General features: G+C 45.8%; 1 protein-coding gene across 1 annotated transcript in view; it reads left to right on the top strand.

The window, feature by feature from the left end:
- USP43 (ubiquitin specific peptidase 43) overlaps window positions 1–14072 on the top strand; it is a 112366-nt gene that overhangs the window by 80266 nt on the left and 18028 nt on the right. The window contains exons 7-8 of the mRNA XM_084838357.1: window positions 677–839; window positions 6818–6929. Of these exons, the coding sequence (XP_084694483.1) occupies window positions 677–839; window positions 6818–6929 (275 nt within the window). The remainder of the gene's footprint in view (window positions 1–676; window positions 840–6817; window positions 6930–14072) is intronic.

Raw genomic sequence — 14072 nt, 5'->3', positions numbered from 1 at the left:
TGTCACAGTGTACACAGACCATGGTATTTGATAGTAGTAGTTTCCTTTTTACATTTTGAATGTAAGACTAGACTGTTTCAACTTATTTATTTATACATGTACATTCATTTATTTATACTATAATTTATATGGCAGCAGGTTGAACTGAGGTATAAATGACTTGTTGAAACCTAATCGTGGGTATTAATGGGGTCAGGAGTATCTCTCTGGGGAGGCTATCCCACAGTCAGGGTGCCAAAACGGAGAAGGCCCTATTTCTTGCATGTGCCTGCCAGATGTCTAATGTTGCGGACACTCTGAGAAGAGCTTCTATGGTGAAAGGAAGGTCTCAGGCAGGCTTGTGTGGGAGGAGGTACTCTGGTTCCAAATATCCAACTGCTACATAAGAACATCAGAAGAGCCATTCTAGATCAGGCCAAGGGTCCATCTAGTCCAGCATTCTGTTTGCACAGTGGCCAACCAGCTCCCCACAGGAAACTCTTATATGCAATTGGCACTTGATCTGAGTTCTTCTCATCATTGCCTTTCTGGCAGAGAACACAGTCCTCAGGATGCTTTGGGGCAAGAATTTATTAGGGTTCCACAGTCCTAATATTTACATCATTTGCTGAAGTGAATGCCCAATAGAGACCCTGCCTGGGGATTCCCTCACTTGTACTTTCTTTCCTTTCTCCAGGTTGTCCCCACAGTCTCCCATCCTCTCCCAACTCTTCTGAGCCAGGACACCAGCATTTGGCTCATAATGGGGCCATTTCATCAGAGGTGCTGCACCACTGTGGAGGGGGCAGAATCCTGCTGCTAGTTTGTAATGTAGCTGGGACAGGACAGCAAGCTGTGAGGTAAGTCCTGCTACTCAGGAGCGCTCTTGCTAGAACAGTATCTTTGGGGAAGCAGGCACTTGATCTTCATGCAGCTTGTGATAGAACATGAGGCTGGGCTTTGCCCATAGGCCCGGGGTCAAGATGCGATCCTCTGGCAGAGTGCACTCATCACACCCTTCATTCCCATTTGCAGGCCCCTGCTCTAGGAGGCACCAGCCAGCCTCTGAAGGCAGAGCCTCCTTTCAGGCCTTGCTGGGTGGGATTTGCTAGCATGTTGGAGAGAGAAAGGCAGAATCTTTATATATGTTAGCAGGGCCAGCTCTACCACTAGGCAGAGTGAGGTGTTTGTCTCAGGCAGCAGATGCTGGAAGGGTGATAGCAAGGTGTGGGAAGAGAGAGCTGTGTGTGCCACGTGGCCTGCTCTGCACCCCCTAGGCTAGCCTTCAGAGATGATGGAAGATGCTATTCCATCACCAGTGCCGAAGTAAGATTCACCTGACTGACCAGTCGGCTTTTCTGCATGGAACGGAGGGAGGGGACACCATCTTGTTCCTTGCCTCAGGCAGAAAAATATCTTGGGATGGCCCAGTACGTTAGATCAGGATTTCTGCTGTTTCTGTGAAGATGGTTTCACTTTTCCCACAACAATAGCATTGCTTGTGGAATATGTGAAAGAGATTAGGGTCTTAGGCTGCAGGGCTGACAAGCACCGCTGCCTAAGGGCTCCTGAATGATCACTTAGGACCAAAACAGACATTACTTTAAATCCATATCTAGCAGCTGTGTCTTTTTAGAATTTTACTCTAAAGTGGGCACAAGGCCCTCTGACTGGATCAGGACCCTAGTATGGGGATAGGGGAGCTTTTAAGATCTGGATCAGGTCCTTGCACCTACTCTGCGATAAAAAAAAGGGTCGGGGAGACATAGCTGCTAGATATAGATTTAAGGTAATGTCTGTTTTGGCCCCCAGAGTGGGCAGTATTGGGCTAAAGAGATCACTCGTTGCATAAGCTGGCTATCTCCAAAGGCATTCATGAGACCCCTTACTTTCTAGACTGCATATTAGCAAGTATCATCTCTAACGAGGCTTCCAGGCACTTGCAGGCATTGGTGAGATGGCCTCCATTTTGAACCCAGGCTCCATGGAGCCTTGCACCAATGTGGTGATTACTTCATAGGATACAAGCCAACCCCTCCCTATTTCCCTTAGGCTGACAGAGAATGGGACAGAGACCACACGGAGGCCTCTGTCTCTCAGCAGAGGAAAAGTACTTCAAGCTGGGAGTTAGTAACTAGCCTTGTCGTCCCGGTCTGCTAATCAGCAACTCTGAAAAGCCGGAAACAATCAGATAAGCAGCAGCTGGGCTTGTTAAGAGCAGTTTCCTTTGTGTCATTTGGCACAACATCTGGACTGTGCACCGTCAGTGTTAAGGTCTGATAAAGCAGGCATTGTGGCAAGTTCATAGTCTTCTCTTGACGGCAAGAAGCTTGGAACAGTAGAGCTGTCACTTCTGCCAAATCAGGGCAGTGCAGCTGGTCTGGAGCAACAGCCACAGAGCATCCTGAGCCAGCCCCAGTGCTCTGCTTTGGACCATTGGGCCTGCAGCTACGTTCTGCCGAGTGTGTGTTTCTTTCCTTCAAAAGTCCACTTGTTTCCATTCCGGAGATGGGGGAGCTGCAATTACCAGCTGATGGCTATGAGGAGCTTGCAGGAGGGCGATTGGATGCAAAGGCACTGTAGGCGGGTAATGAATTCACATTGCACATCCCAAATGTCATTAAGTAATACTCTGCATGCTTGCAGCGGCTAATAAACCATCATCAGCTGGGAAACAGCTTGTGACATGCTGAGCTTTATGGAGGGCAATTTATCTAGCAATATTTCCATGTTATTCAGGCAGGCCCAGCCTGTCTCTTCCTCCGCTCCCCAGTAAGTGCTTTTTCAGGACACGCTTCCTTTCCTAAACGTGAACATTTACTCTCTTTAAGCCCCAGTTCTTCAACCAAACAACACAAGGAGACTGTGGGTCTCAGGATATGGGATAGAAAGGGGATCCATCTAGCTGTGTCCTGATAGTGGCCACAACCAGAGAACAGGTTATATGACACATTAGAGAGGAGGAGGAGATCATAGGAACTGCTTGATGACTCTTCTTGTTTTGCCATGTTGCAGCATAAGGGGGTCTCCAGTGGAGCAGGTGGGTATGGGTTTTTTTGAGGAAGAAAGGTTTCCTGGCTTCCTGTGCCATAATTTTCATGACTTCTCTTTGTAACTCTTACGAGACCCACTCTTGTGACTTACACAAGCAGACCAAAAAAGCCTGGAGTTCCAATCTGTCAGCCTGGCTGAGAGTGATGCCACCGCCAGCAGTGTTTTTAATGCCCAGCTGCCAGCTCTAAGCCTGAAGTTCTTTTTAAAACCTGGGATCAAACAGTTCAAATCAAAAGGGGTAGGTGCAGACCCTCTTATCCCAAGGCAAAATATGTTTACATTAAAAAAGAAAATATTTTCAGAACAAAGAAGCAAAATAGTTTTGGCACTGAAAACAAACAAAGTGGTGAAACAAATGTTTCCACTGTTTTCTGGTCCTGGAATCAGGTTACATTTACCTTTGTTACAGAATTAGGAAAAGTTGATTTTCACCTAAAAGTATATTTTCATTTTTGCCAAATAAAGCCAGCCTTCACAGTGGAAGTCTTCCCTGTCCCAAATTTTTCTTGCAGATGGTTGGACCATCCAGTCAAGGCTTTCCCTTAAATAATTATCTTGGCTTTGAGGTGGAAATAAGATTTAGGTTTCCATTTAGTCAATCTGCATAGTCCCCAAGCATGCCTGCCCTTAACCTAAATTTGTTGAACTCCTTCCCTCCTGCCCACCCATCTTATGCTACTACAAGATCAGGTCACACCTGATTAGAATTAGGGATGGTGCGGGTGCCTGACTGGGTCCGGGAGTCCGTTGGGCTCCCGTGCTGCCTGCGCCCCTGGACCGCGCCTGCCGAGCCTCTGGCCTCGCTTGCACCCTCCCGGACATTCTCTGCACTCCCCTGGACCCTTCTGCAAGCGCCCACCATTTTCCCGAGCTTGTTCTTATGAAAAAAGGAGGTCTTTAAAAATGCGCATGTTTAGATATATACAGTTTTAAAGACCTCATTGTTTTAGTTAAGCTCAGGAAAATGGCAGGAGCTCGTGGATGGGATCCAGGGTGAGTGCAGGCAGCATGGCGAGCTTGTGGAGGCTTGAGCACAGGTCTGGGGGGGCTTGAGTGGGGGCAGTGCTTCAGTGGGCGCCTGCTGAAACGGGACGGGGGTGGGTATGTCCATCCCTAATTAGTATTATTAATCACAGGAAATTTTTGAGCAATATTACAAAAAATGCAAGATTTCCAGACAACAAGTTTTGATTAATAACAGGTGCATTGAGATACCATCAGGTCACCCCTAGATATACCCACTTGCATATCTAGGAGATGACTGGTACTCTGAATATGTAGACTGCTTTGGAAATGACCAAACAAGTTCTTTTAGATTAATGGAAACCAAGGTTAGCATTCCAAAAGAGACCCATACAAAGGGCATTCTGAGAGGGGAGCCCCCTCCCCCAATTGTTTACAATAGATGCAGCGCATATGATTCATCATAGTGCCCTTAACCTCTCTTGGTTGACTGCTCTGCATCACTGAGTGATTTTGGAAGCCCCATAGATTGACCACCCTTTCTTGTCTCACTGCTGTAATGTTGGAGGGTTTCTCAGGGCCCTCTCTTGCTCCCAGACTAGGAACATAGGAAGCTGCCTTATACCGAATCAAACCATTGTTCCATCTAGCTTATTACTGGCAACACTGACTGGCAGCGGCTCTCTAGGGTCACATGCAGAAGTTTTTCAGCCCTCGTAGTTAGGCTGGGCATTGAACCTAGGACCTCTTGTCTAGAAACATGTGCTGTACCGCTGAGCTACAGTCCTTCCTCCTAAACATCCAGTAAAGCTGACTGATATAACTGATGGGCAGTGAGTATCCAGACAAATGGACAAGAGAGTGAGAGTGCCTGAAGAACAGAGCTCTTTTCTCACTCCTTTGCCAGCACTGCCTCCTGCTGGGCCTGCACCACAATCTTGATTAATTCCCCTTTAGTCTTCAGTGCACAGAGAGGCAGTTGAGATATGCAGCCAGCAGCAGCAGCCTCCACACCATCTCATGTCAAGAAAACATGAATGCACAACCCATCATCACTGTTCATCCCTCAGGCTGAGTCCAGTGCAGCTAGGCTAATTCAAAGGAGAATTGGCTGAGCAAGCTGCACGTGTGTCCTTCCAAACTGAATGCAGCTGTACTAGTGTCCTGAATGCTGTGTGCGCTTCTCCCACCCAAGAACAGCAATGGGGCTTTAGTTTGCCAGCCGTTCATTGTCCAGGAAGAGCCGTTGACTTGAACAGTGACATTCTAACCAGCTAGCAGCCTGAGGGAGTATCGTGCCAACCCCAAATATGCCAGTCAGGTTTACCATGACATCACACACTCCAAGCTTTGCAAATGAAACCATGTTTTTTTCAGAGAGCAATGGGTCTGTGCAAAATGATGGGTGCTAGTGAAGAAGAACTGGGAGTATTAAATCTTAGAGCATCTGTCTTGTGAAACTTTACAGTTGGCTCATTTATAGAACAGAAATATTCTACAATAAGTCCCCCTTCCCCCCAGTCATGTATTCCTTGAAAAAAAGATGGTACAGCTTGAATTGTCAGTTTGTGGCACTTGGCTAGGGAGAAAGATATCATTTTGAGGAGTGAGATCATTAGTATAGTATAGACCAGGGGTGGGCAACTTCTGGCCCTCCAGATGTTGTTGGACTCCAACTCCCATCAGCCCCTGGCCCATGATCAGTGCTGCTGGATGTTGTAGTCCAACAATGTCTGGCCGTATGTTCCCCACCCCAGTATAGTATAGACAGAGGAGGTAGCTGTTCATAATAAAGGAAGAAGCATGTCCCTCCTGCTGTTTCTTAACCAGCTAAGATCCATAGGCATGATTTTTGACTGATATCCCTATATTGCTCCTCCTCATATTGAAGGAAAGCATCTGAACAACGATCCCTCCAGTGCTAGATTTTTGGCCACTACAGTGGTCTCTAGCAGCTATTGGATACAGGTCTTTGCAAATCCAGATGAACAGGAATCCATGAGGTGAAGAATATGATCTGTTCATCAGTGATGTTTCCATTGGTTTACGACATTTGAGATTGTCAAAAACACATCCTAAAATGGTTGGTGTGAATTACCCTTGGCAAAACCAGAGCTGAGAGATTCCCGGATTCAAGCATAGATACTTGCATCTATGGATGTGTCCTTGCTCCCAAATGCAAGTTTGAAGACGCAGTGGAACATCCACACATGAGGGACACTGCCTGCCTTGTTCAAGAAATTGGCCTATTGTGAGGTAGAAACCATGTCTCTCATTGTGGCTGTTGGGTGAAAAGATGTTCTATTTTTTGCTATTTCTACCAGTCTGATTGTCTTGGAGCATGTATCTGCCAAACCTCAGTTTTCTGTGTGGCCTGGAAGCGCCTTAAATATTTTGGGTACACTTTGAGTCCCCTATGATGAAGGACAGATGTGTAAATGTTCCATCTGTGGACCTCTAGAAATAAGGGTGTCTTTGACAACATGTGAACCAAATTCCAAATTCCTAGTTGGCATGAGTGTACCTCAGCTGTACACTTTGAATCCCCTGTTTGTGGGAGAAATGAACAGATGCCCCACTTTCAGATTTTACTGGAATTGGGGTCTCTTGTTCTATGTGTATTCCAAATTTCAGGGCTCTACTTCATGAGGAAATACCTAAACATGCTGATGTTTCTGCTAGTAAGTGAGTGAGGCCCAAGTGTCTTTTATGTCCTCAAGTGAGCGGAGGCATCTGAAGGCTGTTGTCCTCGCAGAATGTTCCCAGTGGCAATAAGTGCAGGCTAGCGATTCTCTAAGATGGAGGTTCAATTGTTTTTCAGGTTTGGCCCTCCACTGCTGATGCGGGAAGACAGAGCCGTGTCATGGGATCAGCTGCAGCAATGCATCCTGGGCAAAATGCGCTATCTGATGAGAAGGGAGGCCCAAGTGCAGGTGAGTCTGTGCTGGTATCAGGGCACAACTGAGTACTTTGCCCCCATCTCCTCCTCCTCCTGGCAGTAGGAGGGATACATTGTGTAAAGGGCAGTGGCTTCTTACCTAAGTTACTGTGTTCATAGCAGAATTTCAGCTGGAGCAGAGAGGTAAGAGTCAGTAAGTATGCCAGGGAGCTCATAGGCAGAGGAGGATCCTCCCCCAATCCCTTAAGAAGCATTCCTTCTTTTCCCATGTCAGGAATCATCATGGGCAGGGAAAACCATATTCATCCATGGCAACTCTGGGCAACAGCTAGATGGTTATTTATAAATTATTTATATATTTCTTAAATTCATTTCATTCATTATATTTCTATACTGCCCCATAGCCGAAGCTCTCTGGGCAGTTCACAAAAATAGAAAAAAACACTGAAATACATTATATAAAGTATAAAACTATTCACATAATGAAATAGAACAAATAGCACACACAACAACAACAACAACATATATCTAAAACAATTTAAAACAATCAGCCAATCACAGAGACTCCTTATATGCTGCCAAATGCCTGAGAGAAGAGGGCAATTTTAACCTGGCGCCGGAAAGAGGACAATGTTGGTGCCAGGCAGACCTCGTCAGGGCGATTCATAATTTATGTATGTACTTCTCTATTGATTTAGCACATGGCACTTTATTAAGTATAAGAGGACTCAGGGGAGACAGTAATGGAAGAGAAAGAGCATAGGGGCAGGGGTGATCAGGGAGAGAATATGTGTTATTCCCATTACACCTACTTAGACTTAGTTACAGTATGGCATGGGATCATAAACTTTTGATCTGATTTTGAGGACACTGAATTCCTCATAGGGACAAATGATCAAACGTTAATGTTATATTAATTTTTTTGTGCCTGTTACTCACCTTTCAGAGTTGTTCTAACTGAGTAAGCGTTTTAATTAAATTATGTATATTAAATCATAACCGGATGCCACAAGGGACCTCAGATTAAATTCCTGTGCAAAATGAAGATTGATTATCGCATCCAGATCCAGGGTAGTCACTTGTAGATGTTTTGCGGGTCTTTTCCCCTAGTATGATTGACATCATATACTACTCTCAGAGGGGAGAGAGTGTCTTGCTTCTGGCCTTTTAATCCCCTCTGCTTCTTCCAACCAAGCTTTTGGAAATGCAAACTGCAGCTGTAAGTGCCGCCAATTGTACACACCTAGTTGAAAAAGCTTTCTCAGGTGGTGTGTATTTATAAATAGACATTTTTCTCCTTCTGTGTTTATACTGAATGTTGGGCAGGGGATGATTTCTTTCCTTTCATGTTGTGCTAGTAAATTGTCAGGTATGATGAATGGGGTTACATGTAGTAGGAAGGCCTTAATATTGCACTGTGTTTCAGGGTACCCATGTCGGTGGGTGGGCAGGACTTGTTTGTCCCCAACTGCAGGGGCTTTACTTTTCTCATAGGAGTGAGTGGCAGCTGATCATTTATGCGGGAGAAAGCAAAGCAGGTGTGTGCCAGAACTACAGTGGGGATGGGGACTAAACTGGCCCCTCATGATCCCTGTGACCCCTCACCATTTTGCCTGAAGGCTTTGGATTTGGACAGATGAAAACATTTGCCTGCACTTTATCCAGGTGTAAGATCCAGCATGTGCCTCCCTCTCTTGTGCACTCGGCTACTAGGCTGCTGTGGCTCTTTTTCAGTCTGTGGGGTTGTGCGCCTCTGCCTGAAAGTGAATGTTCTAGGCTTATGTTACTGCTACTTTCATTTCGGCTTCCATGGCTAAATTATTTGGTGCAACCTGAGCTGCATCCAGAGACCAGCAAGCTTCTCTCGGGGAAGGAGCTGCACCCTTGCCATATTCTGCTCCGGAGCCCACGATTTCTACTACAGGTTGTGGTGTAGTACAGGATGCAGTAGGTGCTCCATTCAATTTGTATTGACCGCAGCCAGGCCATTTGCGTGAAGTTGACATGACTGGGTACAGAGGCATTCCATGCCTCCTATAAGCTGCCTCAGTCATTAGGCCAAATGTGAGTGTTGCAAAAAATATAATATTGTGACCCTTGTTCTTGACGGCCACCTCGTGCCCAGGAAACTGCAGCATCCAAGACTTTGTGGCAAGTTCAAGGATGAATTAACATATAATGAGAGGTTTTAGGGTTCAAGCCTACACGTGCATGGGTTGTCTGTGGTTACTCAAAGGCATTTTATTATAGAATCATAGCATCACAGAATAGTAGGGTTGGAAGGGGCCTATAAGACCATCAAGTCCAACCCCCTGCTCAGTGCAGGAATCCAAGTCAAAGCATCCCTGACAGGTGGCTGTCCAGCCTTGTCTTGAATGCCTCCAGTGTGGGAGAGCCCACCACCTCCCTAGGGAATTGGTTCCATTGTCATATTGCTCTAACAGTCAGGAAGTTTTTCCTGATGTTCAGCCGGAATCTGGCTTCCTGTCACTTGAGCCCATTATTTCGCGTCCTGCACTCTGGCATGATCAAGAAGAGATCCTGGCTTTCCTCTTTGTGACACCCTTTCAAGTACTTGAAGAGCGCTATCATATCTCCCCTCAGTCTTCTCTTCTCAAGGCTAAACATGCCTAGTTCTTTCAGTCTCTCTACACAGGGCTTTGTTTCTAGTCCTCTGATCATCTTTGTTGCCCTCCTCTGAATCCTCTTCATTATTACTTCATGTATTCTGGGGTTAAGGCCTGGTTTTAAATATGGGCTCCAAGGCTTATTCCTGATGTAATGTGCTTCAAAATAAGTAAAAGGGAGCAGTGAGGAAGAATTCTGAATGTAGAGATATGGTTTCTGGGGTGCTCTGTTTTCCACTAAGACCTGTGAAATCACAGTCATTCCAGGCACCTTTATAAATAAAGGAGCAGTCTGTGATGTCTCTTGCTCCTCCTTCATCAATATCTTTTAGAAGTACAGGAAAAAATATTAGTATTTCAGATTGCAGCATTTCCCATTGATCTGTGAAGTCCATTATCCAGTAGCCCATAATAATGAACTATTCAGAAGAAAATAATACCTCTCCTTAATGTGCCCAGTCAGTGAATCAGTGTGTAGGGACCAATATATCCTTCCTGATCCTAGCAGCTGTCTTAAAGCATGTCATTAGCACATTTGCACTTTATGCTGTTTCTTTTCACCTGACCTTATTTCTGTCAGTCTGACTGACTGATGATAAAGTTTGACTGACTGGCTACCTTCATTCTTTCCCAATAAAATGCCTGTTTGGGTGGACAGACAGAAGTCAAACCACCACATGGCTGTTATTTAAAATCTAACCACATGGAGATTGTTTAATGTTGTGAGTTTGGTGTATAGAGCAGGTCACTATGTAATTCAAGTCTGCTGGGTATGCTGTGGCAGGGGGAGGGTTGGATTCCGGCTGTGATGAACCTCTCCATATGACTAGCTCCTTGCATGGTGCAGTTCTCTATGCTGGGGGGCGGGGGGAATGTGTGGCCCTCGAGATGCTCTTGGACTGCATCTCCTATCAGCCCTCACTACTGACTATTCTGGGTAAGCCTGATGGGAGCTGCAGTGCAAAAAGATCTGGAGGGTCACACACTGTTCACCCCAGTTCTACACTGTCAGATATAAAGCAGCCAGGAAACTTTTATGTGTGTGGTTATTTGCATCCACCATAGAAGATTTAAGAGAAGGGCCATAGCTCAGTGGTAGAGCACATGCTTTGCAGGCAGAAGATCCCAGGTTCAATCCCCGGCATTGCCAGGTAGAGCTAGAAATTTTTTTGCATGAAACCCTGAAGAGCTGCTGCCAGTCAGCGTTGACAGTAATGGGCTCAATGGACCCATCGTCTGCCTTGGTAGAAGGCAGCATCCTATGTTTCTATGCACGATTCTCAATAAGGCCAGTAGGAGCAACTGGGCATTTCTGCTGTGTGCTGCACTTGATTCTCCTCTCCTGCTGCAGAGGTGGTGGCAGCAGCAGCAGCTCATCTTACAAAAGAGTCACGGAGAGTGGTGAGCCAGCAGCACAGTTCATCCGCAAGGGAGCCGTCCTATAGCTGCTTGACATGAAATATTAAGATGGAGCTACCTAGCAAGACCGTGTTCCTTGCAGGAGGCATTGGGAACCAAGTCATTTTCCCCGCTGCGGGCCAGGCAACGAAGGGAGGTTTGCGGTCCATGAACGCTTAATGAATTGGCTTCATAATAGCAGCTCTGAAATGAGCTATCCAACCGCAGCATCTTGGTCAAACTGCAAGGGCTCAAACGGGAAGGCTCTCCGTTAACCTCACCGCCCCTTCTGTCGGTTGTCACCTTGAAATGTGAAGGATAATTAAGCTCACACAGGTAGAAAATGTTGGACTCAAAGGCAGGCCATTCTGTCAGCATTAAGTTCACTGTTTGGAAACCCTCTTAAGCAGAGAATGGAGGGAATAGTTTGTGTCTGGTTTTGGTGGACGCAGACTGATTTTGGTGCTTCCACCTCCTCATTGGGTCATGGAGTCAATATATATATGGCTTAACTGGGCAATGCGTATGGCTTTCTTGCCCCACTGATGATGTGATTCTACTCTGTTGTGTAACCAGGCCAGCTGTCCTTCAAGGAAGCATCCCAGACTCTAGCCAAACCCACACAAAGCTCACTTTTGCTGGCCAAAGCATGAATTCAGTGCTGCAAGGTGCTGTTTGTGTATGTTTTTTTGAATTGGGGCTCTCCGCAGTTAGGCCTCTGTGTGTACCACCAGGGCTCTGGTTCCACTGCAAGTCTGATGGACTGAGCTCTGTGGTTTGAGGGTGCCATCAAGGATCCTGCACCAGCCTACCTGAGCATTGTCAGCTAATCCTTAAGGCCAGTCCCTATCCGCTAGGTCCTATAAAGCCTTAACTTCAGAGCCTTGATCCTCTGTCTGAGCACCTTGTTTCTGAGGACGCTGCTTAAGTTCCTGCTCCCTTCTCCTGATAGCTACCTTGGAGGTTGACCCATGCCTGGTTTTGACTAAACACCTGCCTCTGGTCCCCCTTATCCTCTGTTGATTCCTGGAATTTGAACCTCAGTCCAATTTTGACTATGCACTGCCTCGAGTCCTTCTGATTCTTTTTGTCACATGTCATCTAGATAGCCTGGTAGTTGTGCTTGGGGTGGGGGGTGGATCATATTGCATATCAGCACCAATGAAGTGGGGAAATGTTGTTTTGAGGTCCTGATAGCCAAATTTAGGCTGCGAAGTAGGAGGTTGAAAGCCAGGACTCCCAAGGTAGCTTTCTCTGAAATGCTACCTGTTCCACTCACAAGGCCAGCTAGACAGGTGAAGCTGAGGGATGTCAATGCATGGATGAAACGGTGGTGTAGGGAGGAGGGGTTTGGATTTGTTAGGCACTGCCTCATGATTTTGATTGGCAAACATGTGTTTTTGAATATTTCATGCTGAGAAGCCCTGGACAGTGAAAAAATTGGACTTCCATTTCTTAATGTCTGTCATTGTTCACGGCTACCATTTCTTTTTCTGATGTTATGGTGTTAGGAACTTGGTGTGTTCAGAATCCAGACAAATACTGAGGTAGAAAAGGATAATAAGAATTACTTGGGATTTTAAGAAGGTCCACTTTATGCTAGCAAGTGTAGCTTTTTCTTCCCTTGTGGAGACCTTTCCTTTCACTTACCCAGCTCCAGCAGATTGTGAACCTCCTGACCAGGGACTGTATGACATTTATGCTTTGTGCACTGCCCACTTATATTTATGCAGCAAATAAATGCCAAATAGGGATAGTAGAAGGAAACCTCTATTGTAGAACTGGAAAAGGTGCAGAAGAGTGAAACCAAAATTATCAAGGGGCTGGAGCAACTCCCCTATGAGGAAAGGTTACAACAATTGGGACTTTTTTAGTTTAGAAAAGAGGGATCTAAGAGGGGACATGATAGAGGTTTATAACATTATGCTTGTTGTGCAGGAAGTCAGTAGAGAGGGTTTACCCCTCTCTCATAATATCAGAACTCAAGTGTTATCTAGTGAAGCTGAGTAGGGGTAGATTCAGGATTGACAAAATGAAATATTTCACACAGCACAAAACAAATTTATGGAGTTTGCTTCTATAAGATGTGGTGATGGCCGCTAGCTTAGATGATTTTAAAATGTAAAGAGACAAATGTGTGGAGGATAGGTCTATCAGTGGCTACCAGTCATGGTGGCTATATGTAATTTTCAGATTTTAGAGGTGTGGTGTCTTAATACTGGTTGCTGGGGAACAACATTGCGAGAGGGCTATTTTCCTCATGTCATGCATGTGAACTTCCAAGAGGCTTTTGTTTGGCCACTGTGGAAAATGGGATGCCAGACTGGATGGACCCCTGGTCTGATTCAACATGACCCTTCTTGTGCCCTTACATTTTATGACACAAGGATGCTTGGAGCAAGAGTGGCAAGGGAGTGGTACGTCCCCCTTCCTGCTGGTAGGCGTGGCTACCTGATACACAGTGCAGCCATAGCAGCTATTCCCCCCCCCCCAATTTTTGTGTTTCCACTGAAAGAGAAGCCATCTACTTAAGGAGCTAACAACTCCCCTTGTAACTTAACACAGCTTGTTCTGGGCTTGTGGTTCTAAAGAGCAGTTTTCATTAAATTAGGTTTAATTAAAACAAGCGGGTATTTAATTAACTGTGGCCCTCTGCTGCTTTCATGGTTGCTGGGGGATATTTATAGAAGCCTAGCTAACAGCAACAGCTGGCCATTTGGAGACATGTGTGTGTGTATGCGTATGTGGGGTTTCCACCCTTTGAAACCTGGGTATAAACATAGAGAAAGCAAATGGCAGGTGAGCCTAGTCAGTGTTCTCTGATACCATCATTGGGAGGTGAAATAAAGGGGGCCTTAAGAACCTCAGTAAAAGTGAGGAAACTAAAAGCAGGGCTAAGGATATTCCACAATTTTGGAGTACGAATGGAAAACATACACAGAATTTGGTACTGAGTGCAGAATTCAGCCTCCTCAGAATGTCAGCCTGAACTTTCTAGCCTGCATGGTTGTGAAGAAAGGAATGTGTCAGCACGGTATCACAAAATGTCTTAAGTGGGCTTAAGTCTGTGACACTGAGCAGGCTCTCCAGTGGACACGGGGTTGAACTTATGCACCCAGTGTGACTACATGACTCCTTCATGACTAGCAGGA

The sequence above is a fragment of the Heloderma suspectum genome, chromosome 2, assembly GCF_057233095.1.
Source record: "Heloderma suspectum isolate Gila_16-S chromosome 2, 16-S_ref, whole genome shotgun sequence".
Classification (NCBI taxonomy): domain Eukaryota; kingdom Metazoa; phylum Chordata; class Lepidosauria; order Squamata; family Helodermatidae; genus Heloderma; species Heloderma suspectum.
The sequence above is the reverse complement of the archived record's forward strand: the minus strand, read 5'-3'. Positions and strand labels throughout refer to the sequence as shown.